The 20242-nt window shown below is 43.1% G+C and overlaps 1 protein-coding gene across 6 annotated transcripts in view; it reads right to left on the reverse strand.

Moving 5' to 3' along the window:
• Nucleotides 1-1122: 1122 nt before the first annotated feature.
• Nucleotides 1123-20242, reverse strand: part of ACSL5 (acyl-CoA synthetase long-chain family member 5) — a 51280-nt gene continuing 32160 nt past the window's right edge. For all 6 annotated transcript variants that reach the window (XM_010859328.1, XM_010859330.1, XM_010859329.1 and 3 more), the window contains 17 exons: nt 18330-18429; nt 17164-17342; nt 16370-16402; nt 16230-16281; nt 15359-15432; nt 14724-14801; nt 12306-12440; nt 10923-11057; nt 10300-10395; nt 7331-7403; nt 6965-7053; nt 6321-6437; nt 4300-4443; nt 3529-3630; nt 2973-3044; nt 2125-2271; nt 1123-1388 (listed from right to left, as the gene is read on the reverse strand). In XM_010859328.1, the coding sequence (XP_010857630.1) occupies nt 2131-2271; nt 2973-3044; nt 3529-3630; nt 4300-4443; nt 6321-6437; nt 6965-7053; nt 7331-7403; nt 10300-10395; nt 10923-11057; nt 12306-12440; nt 14724-14801; nt 15359-15432; nt 16230-16281; nt 16370-16402; nt 17164-17342; nt 18330-18429 (1620 nt within the window). In that variant the 3' untranslated portion in view covers nt 1123-1388; nt 2125-2130. The remainder of the gene's footprint in view (nt 1389-2124; nt 2272-2972; nt 3045-3528; nt 3631-4299; nt 4444-6320; nt 6438-6964; nt 7054-7330; nt 7404-10299; nt 10396-10922; nt 11058-12305; nt 12441-14723; nt 14802-15358; nt 15433-16229; nt 16282-16369; nt 16403-17163; nt 17343-18329; nt 18430-20242) is intronic.

Genomic DNA, 20242 nt, shown 5'->3' on the forward strand with positions numbered 1-20242 from the left:
GTTCCAGTTTTTTCATCAATGGTTGTTCTGCGGATAGTTGTGATTTTGGTGTGCCCACAAGAGGTAAGCTCAGGGTCTTTCTATATTATACCATCTTGGCTGCTGTCTAGGAGACGTTCAACCTAGTCATGTCTGCTCATGTTCGCTTGAATTGCTCCAAGCCTGAAGCTGATGTGAGTATTTGGTTCTAGGCTGGTGGACTTGGAGGCTTAAAGTCAGGCTCTTTTAAACACAAGAGTAGAATTACAGTAGTCACCTGTTCAAAGAGTAATTCTTTCCAAGGTAGAGAACTTGAGATTGGGGGGTTGGCTTGTGAACACTAACAGAAGGGCACTTGGGGATTCAGCAATGAATGAAAGAGGACTCTGACCCACTCCAGTGAGGACTAGGGAGGTAGACGGATAGTAAAATATATGTCAGCTGGAATCGTGTATTATGAAGAAAGCAGGTGGGACAGTCTGATAGAGGTGACATTTAAAGCATATGAGGGGACAAGTCGTGTGTCTCTGGGAGCGTCTGCACTTTAGGCAGAACAACAGGCTAGAATGTGCCTGGCATGTCTGAGGACAGGAAGGCAGCTAGTGTGGGTTTAGCTGGAATGACTGAGGGGGTAGTGGGAAAGGAGGTCAAGGAGACAGCAGGAGCTAGGACATGCAGGGAAGCTCATTCCTGCCTTCCCTTCTGTCTCAGTATCCCAGGATAGCTCTTCTGGGCTCAGGGTCTAGAAAGACCAGAAAGGAACACTCTTCAAGACTACATGAATGATAAAGGAGAAAGAGCACCAACTGTGCTCAGCTGGAGTCAGGCTTTGACTGGTATGTTTTTATTCACAGCTGTTGGATAGAAGGCCTGATCCTCAAGGTCATTTCCTTCAGTAGCTATCAAACATGGTGACGTTCTAGAATCACCTAGGGACCTTTAAAAAAATCCCATTGCCCACACTGTACCCCTGGCCAGGTTAACCAGAATCCATGAAGTGTCACACAGGCATTGGTATCTTTTTAAACTCCCAGGTAATTCTAGTGCATAGCCAAGTTTGAGAGCCACTAGCTTCCGTGATTGTCAAGGAACCCTTGTCTAAGGCTGACTCTCTTCATGATCCACGAGGAAACACACCACAAATTCAGTTCTCTGCAATAGTTTATTCTTAACACCTTGTATTTTCAGACGATATCAGTACGTGTTGAAGGCGGGTAAGGTACAGCAGGAAGTGGAGTCGGGATGAAAGATCAGTCGATTCCTTCCCAGGAGATATGGCTGCCGTGCAGGCTTCATGCCTTCATTCCCAGTTCGGGAGGTTGCTACTCAGTGCTTCCTTCATTTACTGGAAAGCTGCACTTGACGTGGGTTTCAGCTCCTTTACCCACAGCTTCCAGCTCAGCAGCAAACTGTTGGGAATAGATTCGGTCACCAGGTATACTGTGGAAAACACCCTCAGAACATTCTTTTTGGGCACAGTGTCAGAGGCCCAGTTTTACATTCTCCCAAACTAGAGACTTTAGGAAATGCTCAGTGGGATCAAATTCTTCCCTTTTGGACACAGACTTTAGTGAACACAGAAGGACATAGAAGAAATCTGTCTCATAAACATGATTAATATTGTTATAGCTTAAAACTCTACTTAATTTTAGGGGTTTTATGAAATAGTTAGAAACTATGTTCTTAAGTTCCTCAGAACTTAAAGGTCTCTTAATTTGAACATTGGAAACTCTAAATATTGAGACCACCAATGAGTTAAGTTAACTATAAAACAAGGAAGAAGTCTCAATGGGTCACTTTGGCCCCTGAACGTTATCACTTATAAAGGCTGGATTTCACAAGGCAGGAACAAAGATTCTGTACGGATGGACCTTGAAGGAAGGTGTCTTGATAAAAGCAGTCCTAACACCTAAGATGTCATCTAAGCAACGTTTAAGATGGGAAAGACAAGAGTTATTTAGTTCAAGGCTAAGTTTGAACTAAATAATCTCTAACTGAATATTTTTTAAAAGCCCCAAAATTATGGTTTTATAATTTAGTAGGTAAAACAGGAGGAAAGACAAAAAGAAAATGAACGTAAGATTAGTTTTAAATCCACATTCCTACAAGGCAGGATACTTATGGGCCCCTTGCAGCTGTAAGTACCTTAACCTACTCCTGGGTGTTCTCATACAGACTCTTGATTTGAGTTCCAAAGTGCTTGGCAAGGTCTCCCCGCTTTGCTTTCAAGGTTGGTGTCAAGAGTCCATTTTCAATGGAAAATGGCTCTGGATGTAGATGGATGCATTTGACCTGGAAGAGGTACACACGTACACACATTTATTAGTGATCCGGGCTGTTCTGCGGAACCCTTCTAAATGCTATGTGGGACTTCCCTGGTGGTCCAGTGGTTAAGAATCTGCCTGCCAATGCAGGGGACACGGGTTCCATCCCTGGTCTGGGAAGATTCCATATGCGGTGGAGCAACTAAGCCTGTTTCCGTGACCGCTGAATCCACATGCCACAGCTACTGGAGCCTGTGTGCCCGAAAGCCAGTGCCGCACAACGAGAGGGGCCGCCTCCACAGTGGAAAGTCTATCCACCACAACTTGGGAGTAGCCCACTCGCCGCAACTAGAGGAAGCCCACACAGCAACAGAGACCCAGCTCGGTCAAAACTACATGAAAAATAAATGCTACGCGAGGAAACTCGAAGAATCTTTTCTCTTACAGAAGTGGCATGATGACGTGGGAGGGTTAGGAGAATAGTAACATATGCCCATTCTCACACTAATAATTTGGGAAAGACATGAGTAGAGAAGGAGAATGAATAATGAACAGCGTAGAGGGACTACAAAAATGAATGCAAAAGTCACTGCCATTTGTCGTCAATGGGTTAACAGTACCACTGAGGTCAGTTCCTTGGAAACTGAACTTCTTGACCCCATTATAAATGCAAACTTGAACACTTTCTAGTGTGACTTGAGAGGGCAGGATAACATGAGTAATACATACCTGTTCAAAGGATTTAAGGCCACCGTCTATCCCAATTTTATGCATGTCTTCTAATATGGCTTTCTTTATAGTCTAGGAATATAAAACATAGCTTAGAGACTGGCTGTTGAAAAAGAGCCTAAAGAAAAGGCTGAGCAGGAACCAATTCAAAACACCAACTAAACTCATCAGGATAAAAGCAGGATGTAGGGGTATGCGCAAGAACGTGTGATATCTAAATGTTGCTCAAAGAAAATAATGAGAAGAAAAAGCAAACCTAAATGGTAACAGGGGTTTTCTCTGGATGGCATTATTTAATTCCTCATTTTCCAATTAATTTTTTCACAATGCACATCTTACTATAAAAAGAATAGTGATTTTGGTAGTTATTTTTAAACTCCACATCCCATCTTCCAGTCTAATAAAACCAGCCAGTACAGACACAGCAAGAGTCTGTTCTTCCAGCGAGGAGGTTCCGGGAAACCGTGGGTGCCCAAGTTGAAGGGTGGGAGAACAGGGAATCCCCCTCCCATGATGGGCCCATGGGTGTGCATAGGCTTTCCTTACTGAGACTTACTTGGTTTTGACACAGTTCTTCAATAGAGCCCTTTACCCCAATCTTGGCTGCAAATGGGGGAAGTGCATCTGGGTCAGGAACCACCACTCCCACTAGGAATGACTGGAAAGGAAATAAAGGCATGTGAACTAGCGCAGCACTGCCCCCTAGTGGGGCAAAGAAGGCAGCGTTACATCTCCCTAATATATGATGGTTCCCAAGCCTGACATTCAGGGCTGGAGTCCCTTGGACAGCAAGATCAAAACAGTCCATCCTAAAGAAAATCAGTCCTGAATATTCATTGGAAGGACTGATGCTGAAGCTGAAGCTCCCTGATGCGAATATCTGACTCCCTGAAAAAGACCCTGATGCTGGGAAAGATTGAAGGCGAGGAGAAGGGGACGACAGAGAATGAGATGGTTGGATGGCATCACCGACTCGATGGACATGAGTTTGAGCAAGCTCTGGGAGTTGGTGAAGGACAGGGAAGCCTGGTGTGCTGCAGTCCATGGGGTCACAAAGAGTAGGACATGACTGAGCAACTGAACTGAACGGAATCCTACTATTTTCTCAAAATATATTTCAAACCCTCATGGAACTCTAATCTCATTTTCCCACTTAACATCTCTACAAAAATGTTCCATTCAAATGTGATTGTTCAAAAAGAAATGGTGCTCAATATTAAGCTTAAAGCAACTCTGACCTCTGCATATCAATCCTCCCGCACTCCCAAGAAGCCAAGTTTAAGCACAGTGTTTATAAAACTGGTGATTGTTAAGAAATGTATGTTACCTGTAAGCTTTCCCCATGTACAAAAATCTGCGACACCAGACTACTCCTGATGTAGACAGTTTCTATCTTCTCTGGAGCAATGTATTCTCCTTGGGCCAGCTTGAAAATGTTCTTTTTTCGGTCGATGATCTTCAGAGTTCCGTTCTGCAGCAGACAGAAAGACAACAGCATCAGTGTTTCTGAGCCTATTGAGGGATGTCAGTGAAGAGCAAGGTGAAATCAGAGGTAATCTTCCTTTTTTTGTTTTTAATCTTCCCTTTAAAACTTGACCTCTCCATTGACTTTTGGACAATCTTTCATTTCTCTTTTTGGCTTTGGGGAAAGGGGAGGGATGCAGCCTTCCACAAAACCTGTCTATACTGTGTCTGTGAAGAGTCAGTGGGCAGCCTCAGAAAAAGTCCCCTGGACCCACTGGGATTATGCACATGGTTGCCTCATCCAAAAAAGAAATTTTGCAGCTCTTAATTTCCAGTAACTTAATTTCCAATTACTTCATTCCAGCACTCTTGGGAACAGGGAAGGTGTTATCTTTTATTTAGACTTTAGAATGATCTTCCCCTCCTTGTCTCCCTTTTCTCTATCGCTTTTAAATCCAGGAGCAGTCTGTACAGCTCCACTGTGCCACTGCTAATCAAACAAGTCAGTAATTGCGCTTGTTAGGACAGGAACAGCCAGGGAGAGCTCTCTGACCAGCCACCAGAGGTCACTTGCAGGTTCTATCTCTGGGCTAATTGATTTGAGGAGCATAGGTTTTTAGGGATTTGAATTGTAGAACTGGAACAAGTGGCAAATACGGTCCACATGATCACACCCGAAATAGGGCAATAGACTGAACCAATCCTGGAACCATCAGCAAGGCCAACTCCAGAAATTAACCACCAGCTCAGCCTAACAGACATTATCTGAAAGTGATGAATAAAGCTCAGCCCTTTATAATTCTAGTGTGAAAACACATCTATTGCCTATACTTTGGGCTTATTAGACCTGAGAACTCTTACTATACAGACACAGACATGTTACCATAATACCCAAATCTATAAAATACATTATTAGGACCAGTGTTCTTGGAGATTTTGTTGTCAAACATTCCTTGAATATCACTTAAATCTTGAGAATATTGAGCAAGAAGGGGGTTTTAAATCTGGTTACGTTCCCACTCCCCCAGCACATAAGAGACAAAAACTTTCCAGAGAGGAAAGCTCATGAAAATTCCCTTCAGGGATTCTAAGGCACCATCATTACTATGCAAGAATTTCCTCTCTTCCTAGGAAAACAGATGGGGTTTACAGAGACTACTTACTGCTGATTTTTTGTCAGCAAGCTATGATTTAAAGACAGTCTCAGTCTGCTTTCACCAAGAGAGGCTGTGAAGGTCACTGAGAGGCAAAAACTAGTCTCTGCATACACCTGGCTTAGAAATCCTGCCCCCTCATTTTGATGTGTCTGCATATTAAGTGGGGGAAAAAATATGTATCCCTATAAAAGGCAAACACTACAGGCCCATGGAGTTATCTTGAGTTTTTTCTGCCACAAGAAGAGTAAAACTCACAACAACAACAAAATACATTACTACACTTCTTTGGAAAAGTCACCAAATTTTTCCCTGTCTTTGAGCAAGTCATTCATGGTATCCAGGCTTCCCTGGGATCTCAGTTGGTAAAGAATCTGCCTGCAATGCAGGAGATGCCGATTGGATTCCTGGGTCAGGAAGATCCCCTGGAGAAGGGAAAGAAAGGTACCCACTCCAGTATTCTTGGGCTTTCCTGGTAGCACAGATGGTGGTAAAGAATCTGCCTGCAATGCAGGAGACTTGGGTTCAATCCCTGGGTTGGGATGATCCCCTGGAGACAGGAATGGCAACCCACTCCAGTATTCTTGCCTGGAGAATTCCATGGACAGAGGAGCCTGGCAGGCTACAGTCCATGGGGTCACAAAGAGTCGGACATGACTGAGCGACTTTCATTTTGAGCAAGTCTATTCCCTCGTTAAGGGACACCCAGAAGTTTTGAAGAAACACTCACCGGGAGCCAGCGACCAATGTCTCCTGTGTGAAGCCAGCCATCCTTGTCCAAGGTTTCCTGTGTCTTCTCGGGCTCCTTCAGGTATCCTTTGAACACGTTGTGGCCCCTGATGCAGATCTGTACAGAAGTTGGGAGGCGATGGTGACAACAGCAAAGGCTGCTACAAACACCTACTCCCGCCTTTCATCTTTTTTTTTCCTGCCACCTTGATTCATTTGACGCTTCCACTATACGTATGAGGAACACTGGCTTCCCTAGTGGGTCAGATGGTAAAGGATCTGCCTGCAATGTGGGGAACACGAGTTCAATCCCTGGGTTGGGATTGAAGATCTCCTGGAGCAGGGAATGGCTATCCACTCTAGTATTCTTGCCTGGAGAATGCCATGGACAGAGGAGACTGGTGAGCTACAGTCCATGGGGTTGCAAAGAGTCGGACACAACTGATTGACTAATACCAATGACACTAATGAAGAGCGCCGGATTTTAATTTCTATTGTGGGGGACAAAGTTAGACTCCAAGACATTGAAGTCCTAAAATTCTCGAAAGAACCAAACACAAACTTGCTCACAAGTGTGTGCTTTTTCTGATACACACATCCCCACCACGATTATGTAAAAAGGACTGCTGGGCACAGCCTACTTGCCTCTCCTTCATTGTTCACGGCAAAGTAGTTCATATCAGGTACATCTTCCAGCTTCACATGATTGCAAGCCATGGGGACTCCAACGTGGCCTAGAACACACCACAATGAATCAGCCAGGATACTGGGAAATGGTGATAACTCCAGCCATGTTTGAGAGATATTTATGGATTAACTCTAGAAGAATAAAACTGAAAAGTCATTTGGCAGTGCCAGACAGTCGAGATAGAAAAGCCTGGACCAACCCTTAGATTTAGGATCTGCCACATTCATCCAGAGTATTGAGGCTATCTAAACACCCAAATCCTAGTTTATCTAGAACTGTTCACCCAGCCATTGCACCCACTGTCCAGTAAACAAAGAACCTACCTGATTTCCAATCCCTAGGTAATGTAACTGTACAGCCAGCAGTGCATTCTGTTTGACCATAAGCTTCAAACACCTGTGTGAACCAAAGAAGGGCTTTGAGAGTTACTCAAGATACAGCAGGAGCTGGCCATGCCCTATGGCCAGACATGAAGAAAGCAAGGTGTCTGAGAGCTGGAGGACACTTAGTGTCCTAAAACCTTGGATTCGTGAGAGCCTGAGCTGCTGGGTCTTTGCAACTGTGGATTCACTAAAAAACCAAAAGGGTCCAGAAATTGACCAAAGTATGGAAACATACTATACTTCGGGAAATGTGGCACTACAAGCTGATGGGGAAAAGAGAGTTATTCATTAAGTGACATGCAATCCAATGGCAACTGGACTTGAACCTAGGCAAGGGCATGCTACTGAAGGAGCTAAAGAAAGTGAGAAGTATCTTTCAAGGGAAATAGCTATGGTGTAGAACAGGGGTTGGCAAACTTCTGTATATAAGACCAGAGAGTGAATATATTTGACTGTATGAGCCATTTGGTCTCTATGTCAATGACTCATCTCTGCCAATATAGCACCAAAGTGGCAGTAGACAATACATAAATAAATAAGTATGGCTGTGTTCCACCAAGACTTTATTTACAAATAGAGGGAACAGGCCAGATTTGGTCTGTAGCACAGACCAACTGCTGGTATAAAGGATAACCTTGACTGGAGAGGGGCTGTGGGGGAAACACATGCACAGTCTGAAGTGGAGATGGGGTCTGTCCCAGGCAGAGCTGCTGGAAGAGAGGAAGGCATTTCTGGGAGGGATATGACATAGGGCCTTCTGATCTATGGGTGTTAGGAGCTGAGGGAAAGGAAGGAAAGGAAGAAAGAGGAACTCTGGCCTTGGCATCAATTCAGAATCTGTTGTGAAGACAGTTATACACATAGGTGGTACTTGATGAGGACAAGGCTGTTTGCTTCATTCATACTGTGCATGTTGGCTGAAAGAATGAACTAGTTAGCCATCGAGGGGGAAAATATGAGACTATCTGTACTCAAGCCCTTTTACTAAATTCCAGATGGAGCAGAGACTTAATTGAAAAAGGCAAAACCACAAGGTTACCAGAAAATCTGGGTGAAAACAGTTTTATGCAATATTGAGGGTTGGGTCAGGAAGCCTAAGGTCTAAGCTCTTATAAAACCACATAAAAAAGGTGACTCAGTGCAAAAACATTTAAAACTTTTATCTAGCAATACACAGCGCAAAAGATGAGACTAGGACATACACTTGTAACACAACAAAGATTGATTTTATTACTATTCGAATTCTTAGAAAGCAAGGTGAAAGAGAACCAAACTCTCCTTTGCTCTTTTTTCTATGAGGAGGTAATGTAGTAATTCATGAAAGCAATACAAGTGCCAGTAAACAATAGAAAGGATGTTTAGGGACTTCCCTGGTGGTCTAGTGGTTAAGACTCTGCATTTCCAATGCAGAGGTCTTGGGTTCAGTCCCTGATTGGGGAACTAAGATCTGCGTGCCTCACAGTGCAGCCAAACACACAAAACCTCACAAATACTATTAAATGCATCTGTGAATGTTCAATGCGATGAAGGCAAGGGAAAAAAGAGCCCCCCAAAAGATATTTGGTGTTAATAAAAGAAACAAAGCTGTAATAAGATTTTTCAAGTATCTATTTGGCTAAGATTTAAATGACTGAAAACATCTATCACTAGCAAGAAGGTGGGGCTATCAGGACTTGTGCTTTATTTGCAGGAATGTATAAGAAAGACAAGACCCTTCTGAGGAAGTGTGAGCATTAACATTAACATGTAAAAAAAACTCATATACTTTGGCCCAATAATTCCCACTTGCAAAGATTTATCCTAAATTGATAGTTGCATAAATATGCACAAATATCCTTATCATCTCATTGATTATAACAGCAAAAAAAAAAAATGATATCTATCAATAGGAAACTGGGTTTCCTAGGTAGCACAAGTGTAAAGAATCCCCCTGCCAATGCAGGAAATGTAAGAAACACAGGTTCAATCCCTGGGTTGGGAAGATCCCCTGGAGGAGGGCATGACAATCCAGTCCAGTATTCTTGCCTAAAGAACCCCATAGAGAGAGGAGGCTGGTTGGCTACAGTTCATAGGGTCTTTAAGAGTCAAGAGTTGGACACGACTGAAATGACTTAACACGCATCAACAGGAGACTAGTTATTTGGGTACATTCAATAAATGATTACAAAACCATTAAAATGATGTTTATTTGACTAGGATCAATATGGACGGGGCGAGCACTGCTTAACAAGTATATTAGAACACGGATGTCATTTTTTAAAGATGATACTCCATTTATCGTTATTATAAAACATCAGATGTATTTCCCATATAATAATATCCTCTAACTCACTTTGCACCTAACTGTTTGTACCTCTTACCCTCCTACCCCTAAATTGCCCTTACCCACCACTTGGACTTTGTTCTCTGTATCTGTGAGCCTGATTCTTTTTTATTACATTCATTAGTCTGTTGCATTTTTTAGATTCCACATATAAGTGACGTCACATAGAATTTGTCTTTGTCTGATTCATTTCACTTGGCATAATGCCCTCCAAGCCCATTCACACTGCTGCAAATGGCAAAGTTTTGTTAACATTGATGCTGTTTGTGTCAAGGTTTCTGTATACAGATGCATTAAGCAGTGACTGGAAGGATATTTTCTCTTGACTTTGAGTTTCTGGCTGACTTTCTCCTTGGCACTTTTCATTTGTGTTTTCATTTTTATTTAAATAGTGAGTTTTACTTGTGCAAAAGTGAAATTAGCTATCATCCCCAAAAGGTGCCTATTGCCTGAATGGGAAGGAAAGAAGAGGTGATGTATGGATATATATAACGAATTCACTTTGCTGTACAGCATAAACTAACACAACATTGTAAAGCACCTACACCCTAATAAAAATTTTTAAAAAAAAAAGTACTTGGCCTACCAGACATCCCAGTGCTGCCCGGAGGAACGTCAAGATGGGAGGTGAGATGGGGGCAGCTCCGGTGATCAGGAACCGAACCTTCCCACCCAGGCTTTCCTGTTTAATAGAAACAAAAGACCCGCTGAAAACTATTCCCTCGGCTTTAGTCTCCTGCATTGCAAAATGGGCAGAACAGCCTACTTATCCAGTGTTGTCATAAGGATTAAACTAATTAATTCACACAGCACTTAGAAAGGGTCCATCATTGTAGAAAAGAACTTAAAGGGTTGGCTCTTATGGTAACCACCATCCACAGCGGGAACCAGACCTGCATTTTTTTTTTTTTTTACATTTCCTCAGGTAATTTGTATTGTTGGATCTTTCAAATTACTTAGGACTCTCAACAGACCACCCAAGAGAATGAAAGAGCTAGAACCTAAGAAAAATCCACTTTCTGTATTTCAGCCAAATCCCTTTAGTGACAACGTTGTCTGAGAGAGATCTCAAAAGGCTGAGTGAACGCAGAAAGTGCCAAAGGGTCTCCAGTTAAAGAGACGCTTGACCATCAAAGGAAAAGCAAAGTATGCTGAAGCTGAGGGCAGCCCAGACACATACCTGGCTCCATCAGGATCTACCCAGCATACCTGGATCTTTCCAAAGATGAGCTTGTCCCACAGACTGTCACGTCTGATGATACCCCTTTTCACTTCACGGAATTTACTGGCAACAGCTAAGTTCAACAAGAACTTCTTCAAGGGTGTCTTGGCTTCATTTTGTACCTGCAGGAGTGAGAGGAGTGACAGCTCCTCTTAGTTGGAAACCTACTGGATACTCACCAAAGCCATTCATCAACAAACAAGAGATAGCGCTTCCTAGCATCAAAAGCGGAGAAGGCAATGGCAGCCCACTCCAGTGTTCTTGCCTGGAGAATCCCAGGGACGGGGGAGCCTGGTGGGCTGCTGTGTATGGGGTCGCACAGAGCCGGACACGACTGAAGTGACTTAGCAGCAGCAGCAGCAGCATCAAAAGAAAGTGACTCTTATTCATGCACTGGTATGCTGAATAATGATGAAAGTTCATGCTAACAAAGAAGTGAAGTTCATACACACACACAAAGCTCCAGCTCCTCCAAATTCCTTGTCCTTAGCAAAAAACCTTGACAATTAATACAGCATGTCCCCAAAAGGTAGCATCTATCTACAAAGTTACCCGGGAGTACTGATGAAACAGCTGATTCTGTACCTGTTAGGGCTTTTGATTTAGGATCATATGTATGTATGTTATATAGTATCATAATATTACAAAGAAAATTTTTCACTGACCAGTTTTGAAGGTCACTGGGGCACCAGTGCATTATTTTCAAGACTGATAAATAAAGGGGGCAAAAATCAAATATTTGTGCCTTCCTGGAAGACTCTCAGCTAATGAAGGCAAGAGAAATGCTTGGATTAGAAAAATCACCATTTTCCTAACCTTAATGAAAAACAGAGCAGAGATCAATAACAGCTAAATCTGTCATGAGGCCATGAAATTTTGGCTCATCTCCTTATTAGACCTGACTCTGGACAAGCTATTTAACCTCCAAGGTTCAGTCTCATCATCTGTAAATTAGGGATAATAAATGTTGGTGTGATTTCCTGGGTTTTTGTAGGAATGAAATGATGGAATGTATATGAAATATTTACCATGGGCTTAGCACCTCAGCAAGAAGCACCCTAACCAGCAGGTGTTATGGAACCAGAGTAACAATTTCCAAGTCAGCTGAATTTTGAGAGGTTCCTCAAGTCTCTGAATTAATCTGTTTCTCCATATCACATCCAAGTAATCTCATCCAGAGGAAAGGGGGTTTCATTTGTACAATTTTTCATGGCCGCATTTGTAAGTGTGGCTGTAAGTGGATGCTGGTGGGGTGGGGGTGAGGGTGGAGCTGGAGCACAGTTCCTAGCAACACAGAGTCTCTAGGAGCTGTAGTCAGGCCTAAAGCCCTGCACAGCTCAGGGCCAGCCCAGCAGAAGCAAGGTAAGTACCTTATCATAGACCTTGTTAAGGAGTCGAGGCACTGTGGGGAACAATGTGGGCTTCAGGGTCCTCATGTCGTCAGGCAGCAGCCGAATGTCTCCTTGGAAGAATCCGACTTTGGCTCCACAAGAGTACACGATGACCTAAAAGCAAAACCAGAGCGTGGGGCTCAGAGCCAAAGAACCTCTTTGAGTCGGGTCTGTTTGGGACAAAATTAAGGACATCCAATGGGCACTTTGATGTGAAGAGTTGACTCATTGGAAAACACCCTGATGCTGGAAGACTGAAGGCAAAAGGAGAAGGGGGTGGCATAGGATGAGATGGCTAGATAGCATCACCGACTCAATGGACTTGATTTTGAGCAAACTCTGGGAGACAGTGAAGGACAGGGAAGGCTGGCAGGTGGCAGTCCATGGGGTCTCAAAGAGTCAGATACTACTTAGTGACTGAACAGCAACAAAAATGCACACTTTTCTCTGGACCCCCTCACCCCTGACACTTCATGTACCCAGAACTCTGAGACCCTACTCCCTAGACAGGATGACACTCACCTCTGCTGAGGTGGCAGGACAGGTAAGTCAGATTGTGAGGCTGCAGGCCCACCCCTATTCCACCCATGGCTCTGGGTGAGTGTCTAAGGCATCGTTTCTAAGAGCCTGTTCATTACATAGCACTAAGAAAAAAGCACTCAAACTAGAACACGCCTACAGTGGTTAAGACCATCTCAATTTCAGAAGTGATAAAATGTGAAAACTCCCGAAGTTTTCACGTATATTCACGGAATATACATCAAGGCTGTATATTGTCACCCTGCTTATATAACTTATATGCAGAGTGCATCATATGAAATGCCAGCTGGATGGAACACAAGCTGGAATCAAGATTGCCAGGAGAAATATCAATAACCTCAGATACACAGATGACACCACCCTTACAGCTGAAAGCGAAGAACTAAAGAGCCTCTTGATGAAAGCAAAAGAAGAGAGTGAAAAAGTTGGCTTAAAACTCATCATTCAGAAAACTAAGATCATGGCATCCGGTCCCATCACTTCATGACAAATAGATGGGGAAACAATGGAAACAGTGAGAGAGAGAGACTTTATTTTTTTGGGCTCCAAAATCACTGCAGATGGTGATTGCAACCATGAAATTAAAAGATGCTTGCTCCTTGGAAGAAAAGCTATGACCAACCTAGATAGCAAATTTAAAAGCAGAGACATTACTTTGCCAACAAAGGTCTGTCTAGTCAAAGCTATGGTTTTTCCAGTAGTCATGTTTGGATGTGACAGTTGGACTATAAAGAAAACTGAGCACCAAAGAATTGATGCTTTTGAACCGTGGTGTTGGAGAAGCCTCTTGAGAGTCCCTTGGACTGCAAGGAGATCCAACAAGTCAATCCTAAGGGAAATCAGTCCTGAATATTCATTGGAAGGACTGATGCTGAAACTGAAGCTCCAATACTTTGGCCACCTGATGCGAAGAACTGACTCATTGGAAAAGACCCTGATGCTGGGAAAGATTGAAGACAGGAGGAGAAGGGGACGACAGAGGATGAGATGGTTGGATGGTATCATGAGTTTGATGGACATGGATGGACTCGATGGACATGAGTTTGAGCAAGCTCCAGGAGTTGGTGATGGACAGGGAAGCCTGGAGTGCTGCAGTCCATGGGGTCACAAAGAGTCGGACACAACTGAGCAACTGAACTGACTGAAAATGTGAAAAACACACTGATTAGAATTAATATTATATTAATCAGATATCAGCACTTTAACCCAAGGAACCGAATCTTCCATTTTAGCATTTCATGTACCAACAGATAAGCTGGTTGAAGAGGTATTTAAGCAGGGATCAGAGAGGGGACTTTCCATCCCTAATGACACCTGTGTTTTTGCTTTTGGTTCTCAAGCCAGCCTCAGAATAGCCTGAAAAGCTAGATGACCACTCACAGAAGGCCAGCTCTTCTCCAGTGCACGTGCCATGTCAGCAGCTCCCCCTGACACACTCTGGACACCTTATCTGGATCAAAGTTTCCTTCTTCGCCCCTCTGTGGGGAACTTCCTTTTCTTTAAGCCTAGATCTTTTCAAAACCTCTAGCCCAAAGAAAAGAAAAAACAATGCCTCATCTCCCCGCGCAGGATAGATGTAAGCTCCAGGCTATGAGCTCCAAGGATTTGCCGGCACCCTGTGTGAAAGCAGGAGCAAGCATTCACCCCATGGGATACAGACAGACTCCACACAGGAAGACTCTGCAACAGGTTAGGGGTGACGCCAAGATTAGGACTCAGCTGTGACAACTCCCTGCTGCCCGTGCCCTCACATTAAATAGTAGACTGCAAATGTTGCAGAGCTGCCCTTGGAATAAATGTGGGACTAGCAAGTCAGGACCCTCTTTTCACACACCTGCTAGGAATATAGGATCTTACCTGTACAATCCTTTCAAACATATGAGCCAAGGGGAGGTAGGATATAGACACGTCCTCAGGATTGGGCTCAAAAACACCCTAGAGATCAGGAAATGGAAAAGAGACAACAATGGGTTAATGTCAATTTCCTCTTCCAAAGAGGATTTAAACACTTCTTTCTAGGACTGCTGCATACAGCTGTGCAGATGTGCCCTGTGTAAATCTAAGGGCTGCTCTAACTGCATTGAGTGTGGAGATCTGCAGTGACCCTAACAGAGCAAAACTCTATGGGACTTCCCCAGAGGTCCAGTGGTTAAGACTTCACCTTCCAATGCAGAGGGTGTGAGTTCTACCCCCTGGTCAGGGAGCTGAGATCCCATGTACCTTGTAGCCCCCCAAAAATCAAAACATAAAACAGAACCAATACTATAACACATTCGATAAAGACTTTAAAAATGGTCCAGATTAAAAATATATATATATATATATTAATAAATAAATAAAAGGGCAAAACTCCAGACAAAGATGTACCGGTATTCATCCACACTCAGGCCTTCAATCAGTTTTTTCCCTCTCTGCCTCCTCTCACTTTAAGATTAAAATCTTACGACAGATTTACATTTTAATGAGGGCCTTGTTTTCAATTGACCACTGACCTCCGTACATTTGAGAAAACCAGAAGCATTGGAAACAATATTTGCATGGGTTAACATGGCTCCTTTGGGATCACCTGTAGGAAACAAGAGGTGAGAAGATGCAGTAAGTGACTAACAGGTTGTCTCTGGCATTGAAATGAGAAGCTACATTCATTTGGTTCCGTTCCATGGAGCCGAGAACTTCTTCTGTCCCCGGGTCTTTTTATGAATGGTGTAAATGACTCTGCTTATGAATGACTGATACCCCCAGAAACGCTACTCTGACTGCATTATTATGCTACTCTGACTGCTACCACACAGGGCACAGCCGCAGTCTCATATTGCAACAAAAAAGAATCCAAGTGGCCCCCACCCTGCCTTGTGCTGTTTTCATGTTGAAGACTTCAGATCTAACAATATTACCTAGCCATCACTTTATAAACGGGGCACAGTGGAATGGCTATGACTTCTAGATTATTATGGTTCAAATTAAAAGTTACTAAGAGTTCTAATAGCTAGGTAGCTACATAGAGGGGGAGAAAGAGAACACGGAATGATCTGTTTAGATCTACCACTGGGCTATCTTGATTGAGTGAAGCCATTCAAGTGATGTTGAGAGAGTGGTAGGCTGGGGGAGGAAGTTGACTTTATAAAGCCATCTTAAAGGCCCTTCCATTCCATAGCATGTAAACTGCTCCTGGTTGTTCATTGAAATGTGTTTGCTTATGCTTGGGTTTTTCTAAGTGGGCAACCATATTCAGAAGTCTTAGATTATAAGTCCCTCAGGATAGGGCTGCTTGTAAAGTATATTTACCAGCCCACCAGTGGTCAGTGACTCAAGCCACGTTTTTGGCCAACTAGGGGCATGTGGGGCAACTTCCTGGGCACTGACCTGTGGTCCCACTGGTAAAGCAAATGATGCTGAGATCTTCTGGTGCAGGAGGCTGGAGAGGGAAGCATAAGGGCTTAGTCTACTGTGAGCTTTGAGAGCTGAAGATGGCAAGACTCAAGATCAGGCAGAAGAAAACTTACCACGGGTTTTCTGAAGTTCTCTTTGCCTAAATTCTGCATGAACAGAAAAGCAAGAAAGACATTAGTTGAGATAGACAGTCTTAGGACAAATACAGTCCTCTTTTCCTTTTGCATGTGAACACCTCTGCAGGAATACAACCCAAATTCCAACCCAGGTCAGGCCCAAAAGCCAACATTCAGGCACAATGGAAGCCTCAGGGTAGAGTATAAGTTCTCTATAATACCAACTTATGAGGGCAGATCCCAAATGTCCAAACTTCCCATCAGACTCTCAAGGTTCAGTCTTCCAGGACCATTGCTAAATCATTTTAAATAAAATGAATAATTGACATTTCAAGGCTTACTGCACATTATATTACTGCCCTGAGCACTTTATGTTCTCTCATTAACTCTTTAAATCTCCTTTGTGAAGTAGGGATGGTTTCATCTTCATGTTACAGAGGGGGAAAAGAAGATGTGGTGCAACTGGTCCCAGGTCACATAACTAATGGATGTGGAGCTAGAAGGTGAACCCAGGAAGCCTGGTTCCAGGATCACCCCCCTCTAACTACTTCTGTATTTATAAATTCTCTACTTGGAAGTCTGTCTGCTGGCCACAGACCTTCCTCCCCCACTGGCAGGCTTTCTGAGTTGTCTTGGGGAAATGATTCCCATAGCTTAATAGCATGAGTGTAATTGACTCCTCCCCTGCCACCTCTGGAGGACATCAACTTGCTTTCTTGTATGGAAGTCCTGCAAGTTGCCCACAGTGTGAGACCACCCTTCTGGCTGGCAGTTGAGCTTCAGTCCCCTACCTCAGCATCAAACAGGGATAAGATTTCAACTCCACATTTCTCCCCTCTCTTCTTCAGGTCATCCTCAAAGGGATCCATGAGGATGACCAATTTCAGGCCTGGGGCGAGGCCCTTTTCCACATTACTGATCAGGACTAATGCCTTTTGGGGTGTATCACAGATTACCATGGCGATATCAGCTGAAAGCAGAAAGAGAGCCGGAGGTCAGCCTCTTGTGTTGGTGTGCATCTGATTTTCTCACAAAGAGGAAAAGATTTTTGAAAATGTCAAAACTACTGGATCCCTAAAGGAGATTATGTTTGTAAACCAGATTTATAATGTATAAAATCGGAAACATTCCATTGATAATAAAATAAACTTAATTGAAACAGAAGCACTTAGTTTCCTTGCACACTGCCAACCATTTATAGTTTCTAGAGGAGCCACAAAATTCCTTCAGGTTAAGAATACAGACAACACACTTGGTCACATATGTGGTCCTGTCCATTTGCTTTGTTTAGGGGCATGGGGAGGAGGGATTACAAGGGGAAGGAGAGGGCAAGTAGGATTTTAGCAGACAAGCATTTTATAGTTTTTAATGGTAGCAATTGCTTTGATACTTGTTTGCACAAATGGAAACTTTCTGATTAAGTCTATAGTTCCAATGGATCTACTCACTTAATCTACCAGTTCTGTGATGGAAGGTAACATCTAGTATATCTCTTATTTGCCCATTGAACTTGAATTTGTTTCTCTAACAATAGTCATATTGTCTACAGACTCACCATGGACATGGACATTGGTACATGCTGGTGAAAACTATACTCATTTCGATTTACAAGAGTAGGAAATTAAACCAGTAGTTCCATAGTGATACAGTCAATTAAGTGATTTATTCACTCACTCTATGGCCTTTCATCCAGGGTGGCCAGTGAAAATAGCTCACTGCCAAAACTATATTGTCATATTACGCTACCTTGAAGCATTTCATTGAAACTTCTGAGTATATCCCCGATTCATGGGCTTTTTCTAACTTCCCTCTAAATTATATCCTAGGTGCTATGGGACAAGAGAGACTTGAGCATTTTTCTGATCACAGCATTATAAGTCTGTTAACAAAAACCAATAATGAGGAAATACTCCGCATCAAGAAAGAATCAAGTTAAAATGTAATAGCAAAATTTTACCCTTGTTGATGATGTATATGACAGCTTCTGCTCCCAAGGTGTCATACAGGGGCACAGCTACCATGGAGTATGTGTAACAAGCGAACTCAGAGATGACCCACTGTATGGAGAGATGTTCAAATAAGGACTAGCATATGCTTTGATGACGAAGTGTGTTAATTCAGTCATTTAGTCAACAAATGCTTATTTGGTGGCTCTGTGTTAAAAGAAAGAATCTTCAGTTGTGCCATGTGAAATCTAGTTCCTTGACCAGGGATGGAACCCAGACTCCCAGCATTTGAAGCACAGAGTTTTAACCACAGGACCATCAGGGAAGTCCCCTCAAATCTCTTTTTTTGTGTGATGCTTTAGGGACTGCCATTGCTGATGCTATAAAATATAATTAAATAAAGGAGATAATGTGGGTACCGAGACAACTATTAAAACAAAGGTAGAGTGTAATAAGTTCTATCCATAAAAGGTACAGAAAGCATTAGGGGAGTCTTAAGGAAACAGAGTCACTCTCAGGGATGGAGTAAAGCTATCTGGAACTACTTTGGGAAAAGTGACGGAAATTGGGCAGGGCTCTGAAGGACAGGTAGGATTTGGTTATGGAGATGGAGACAGAGAAGGATGAAGGAAGTGAATGAACAAAGCAGGATTGCATGACATCACTACATATACATCAGAAAGCATAAAGAGTGACAGGAAGTGAATTGGGCTGATGGGTCAGAACCTGATAATGGTGGGTCTTAAATGTCATTATGAACTGAATTATGTTCCCCCTTAAATTCATGTCAAAGCCCTAACACCAAGGCAATTGTTTTTGTTGATAGCACCTTTTAAAAAGAATTAAGGTGAAATGAGATCATAAAGCTCAGCTGGTAAAGAATCTGCCTGCAGAGTACAGGAAGCTTGGGGCTGGTGCACTGGGATGACCCAGAGGGATGGTATGCGGAGGGAGGTGGGAGGGGGGTTCAGGATGGGGAACACGTGTACACCCGTGGCGGATTCATGTTGATGTATAGCAAAACCAATATAATGTTGTAAAGTAATTAGCCTCCAATTAAAATAAATAAATTTAAATGAAAAAAAAAAGAATCTGCCTGCAATACAGGAGACCCTGTATTCAATTCCTGGGTTGGTTAAGATTCCCTGGAGAAGGGATAGGCTACCCACTCCAGTATTCTTAGGCTTCTCTGGTGGCTTAGCTGGTAAAGAATCCGCTTGCAATGCAGGAGACCTGGGTTTGATCCCTGGGTTGGGAAGATCCCCTGGAGGAAGACATGGCAACCCACTCCAGTATTCTTGCCTGGAGAATTCCATGAACAGAGGAGCCTGGCGGGCTACAGTCCATGGGGTCACAAAGAGTCAAACATGATTGAGTGACTAAGCACAGCACAGCACAGAGCTCATAAGGATGAGACCCTGATCCAATATAACTACTGTCCTTATAAGAAGAGGAAGACACACTGGGGATGGCAGAGAAAAAGTCAAGTGAGGACACAGCAAGAAGGCAGCTGTCTACAGCCAAGAAGAGAGGCCTCAGGAGAAACACACCTGCTGACACCTTGATCTTGAACTGGAGATCTTGAATAGACTCTAGGACTGAGAAAATTAATTTCTGTTGTTTAAGCCACCAGTGTGTGGTATTTTTTTTATGGCAGCCCTAATAGACTAAGATACCAGGTTTGGTGTTAAGTTCCTGAACTAGAGTCAAGAATATCTCTGAGGCTGGGTTAAGGGAAGATGAAGTATATAGATGCACCCAGAAGTGCAGCCAGGCTTGCCCCCACCTTGGATTTTCAGTTAAACAACTGGCTTGGGTAAGCATATGTCATGCAACTATTCCAAAACACACAAAGGTTTTTCTCTGAGGATATTGGGTCTAATGACTTCACCTGAACTTGGAGATAAGCTTAATTCCAATCATT

Source organism: Bison bison, unplaced genomic scaffold (genome assembly GCF_000754665.1).
Source record: "Bison bison bison isolate TAMUID 2011002044 unplaced genomic scaffold, Bison_UMD1.0 scf7180017864456, whole genome shotgun sequence".
NCBI classification, from domain to species: domain Eukaryota; kingdom Metazoa; phylum Chordata; class Mammalia; order Artiodactyla; family Bovidae; genus Bison; species Bison bison.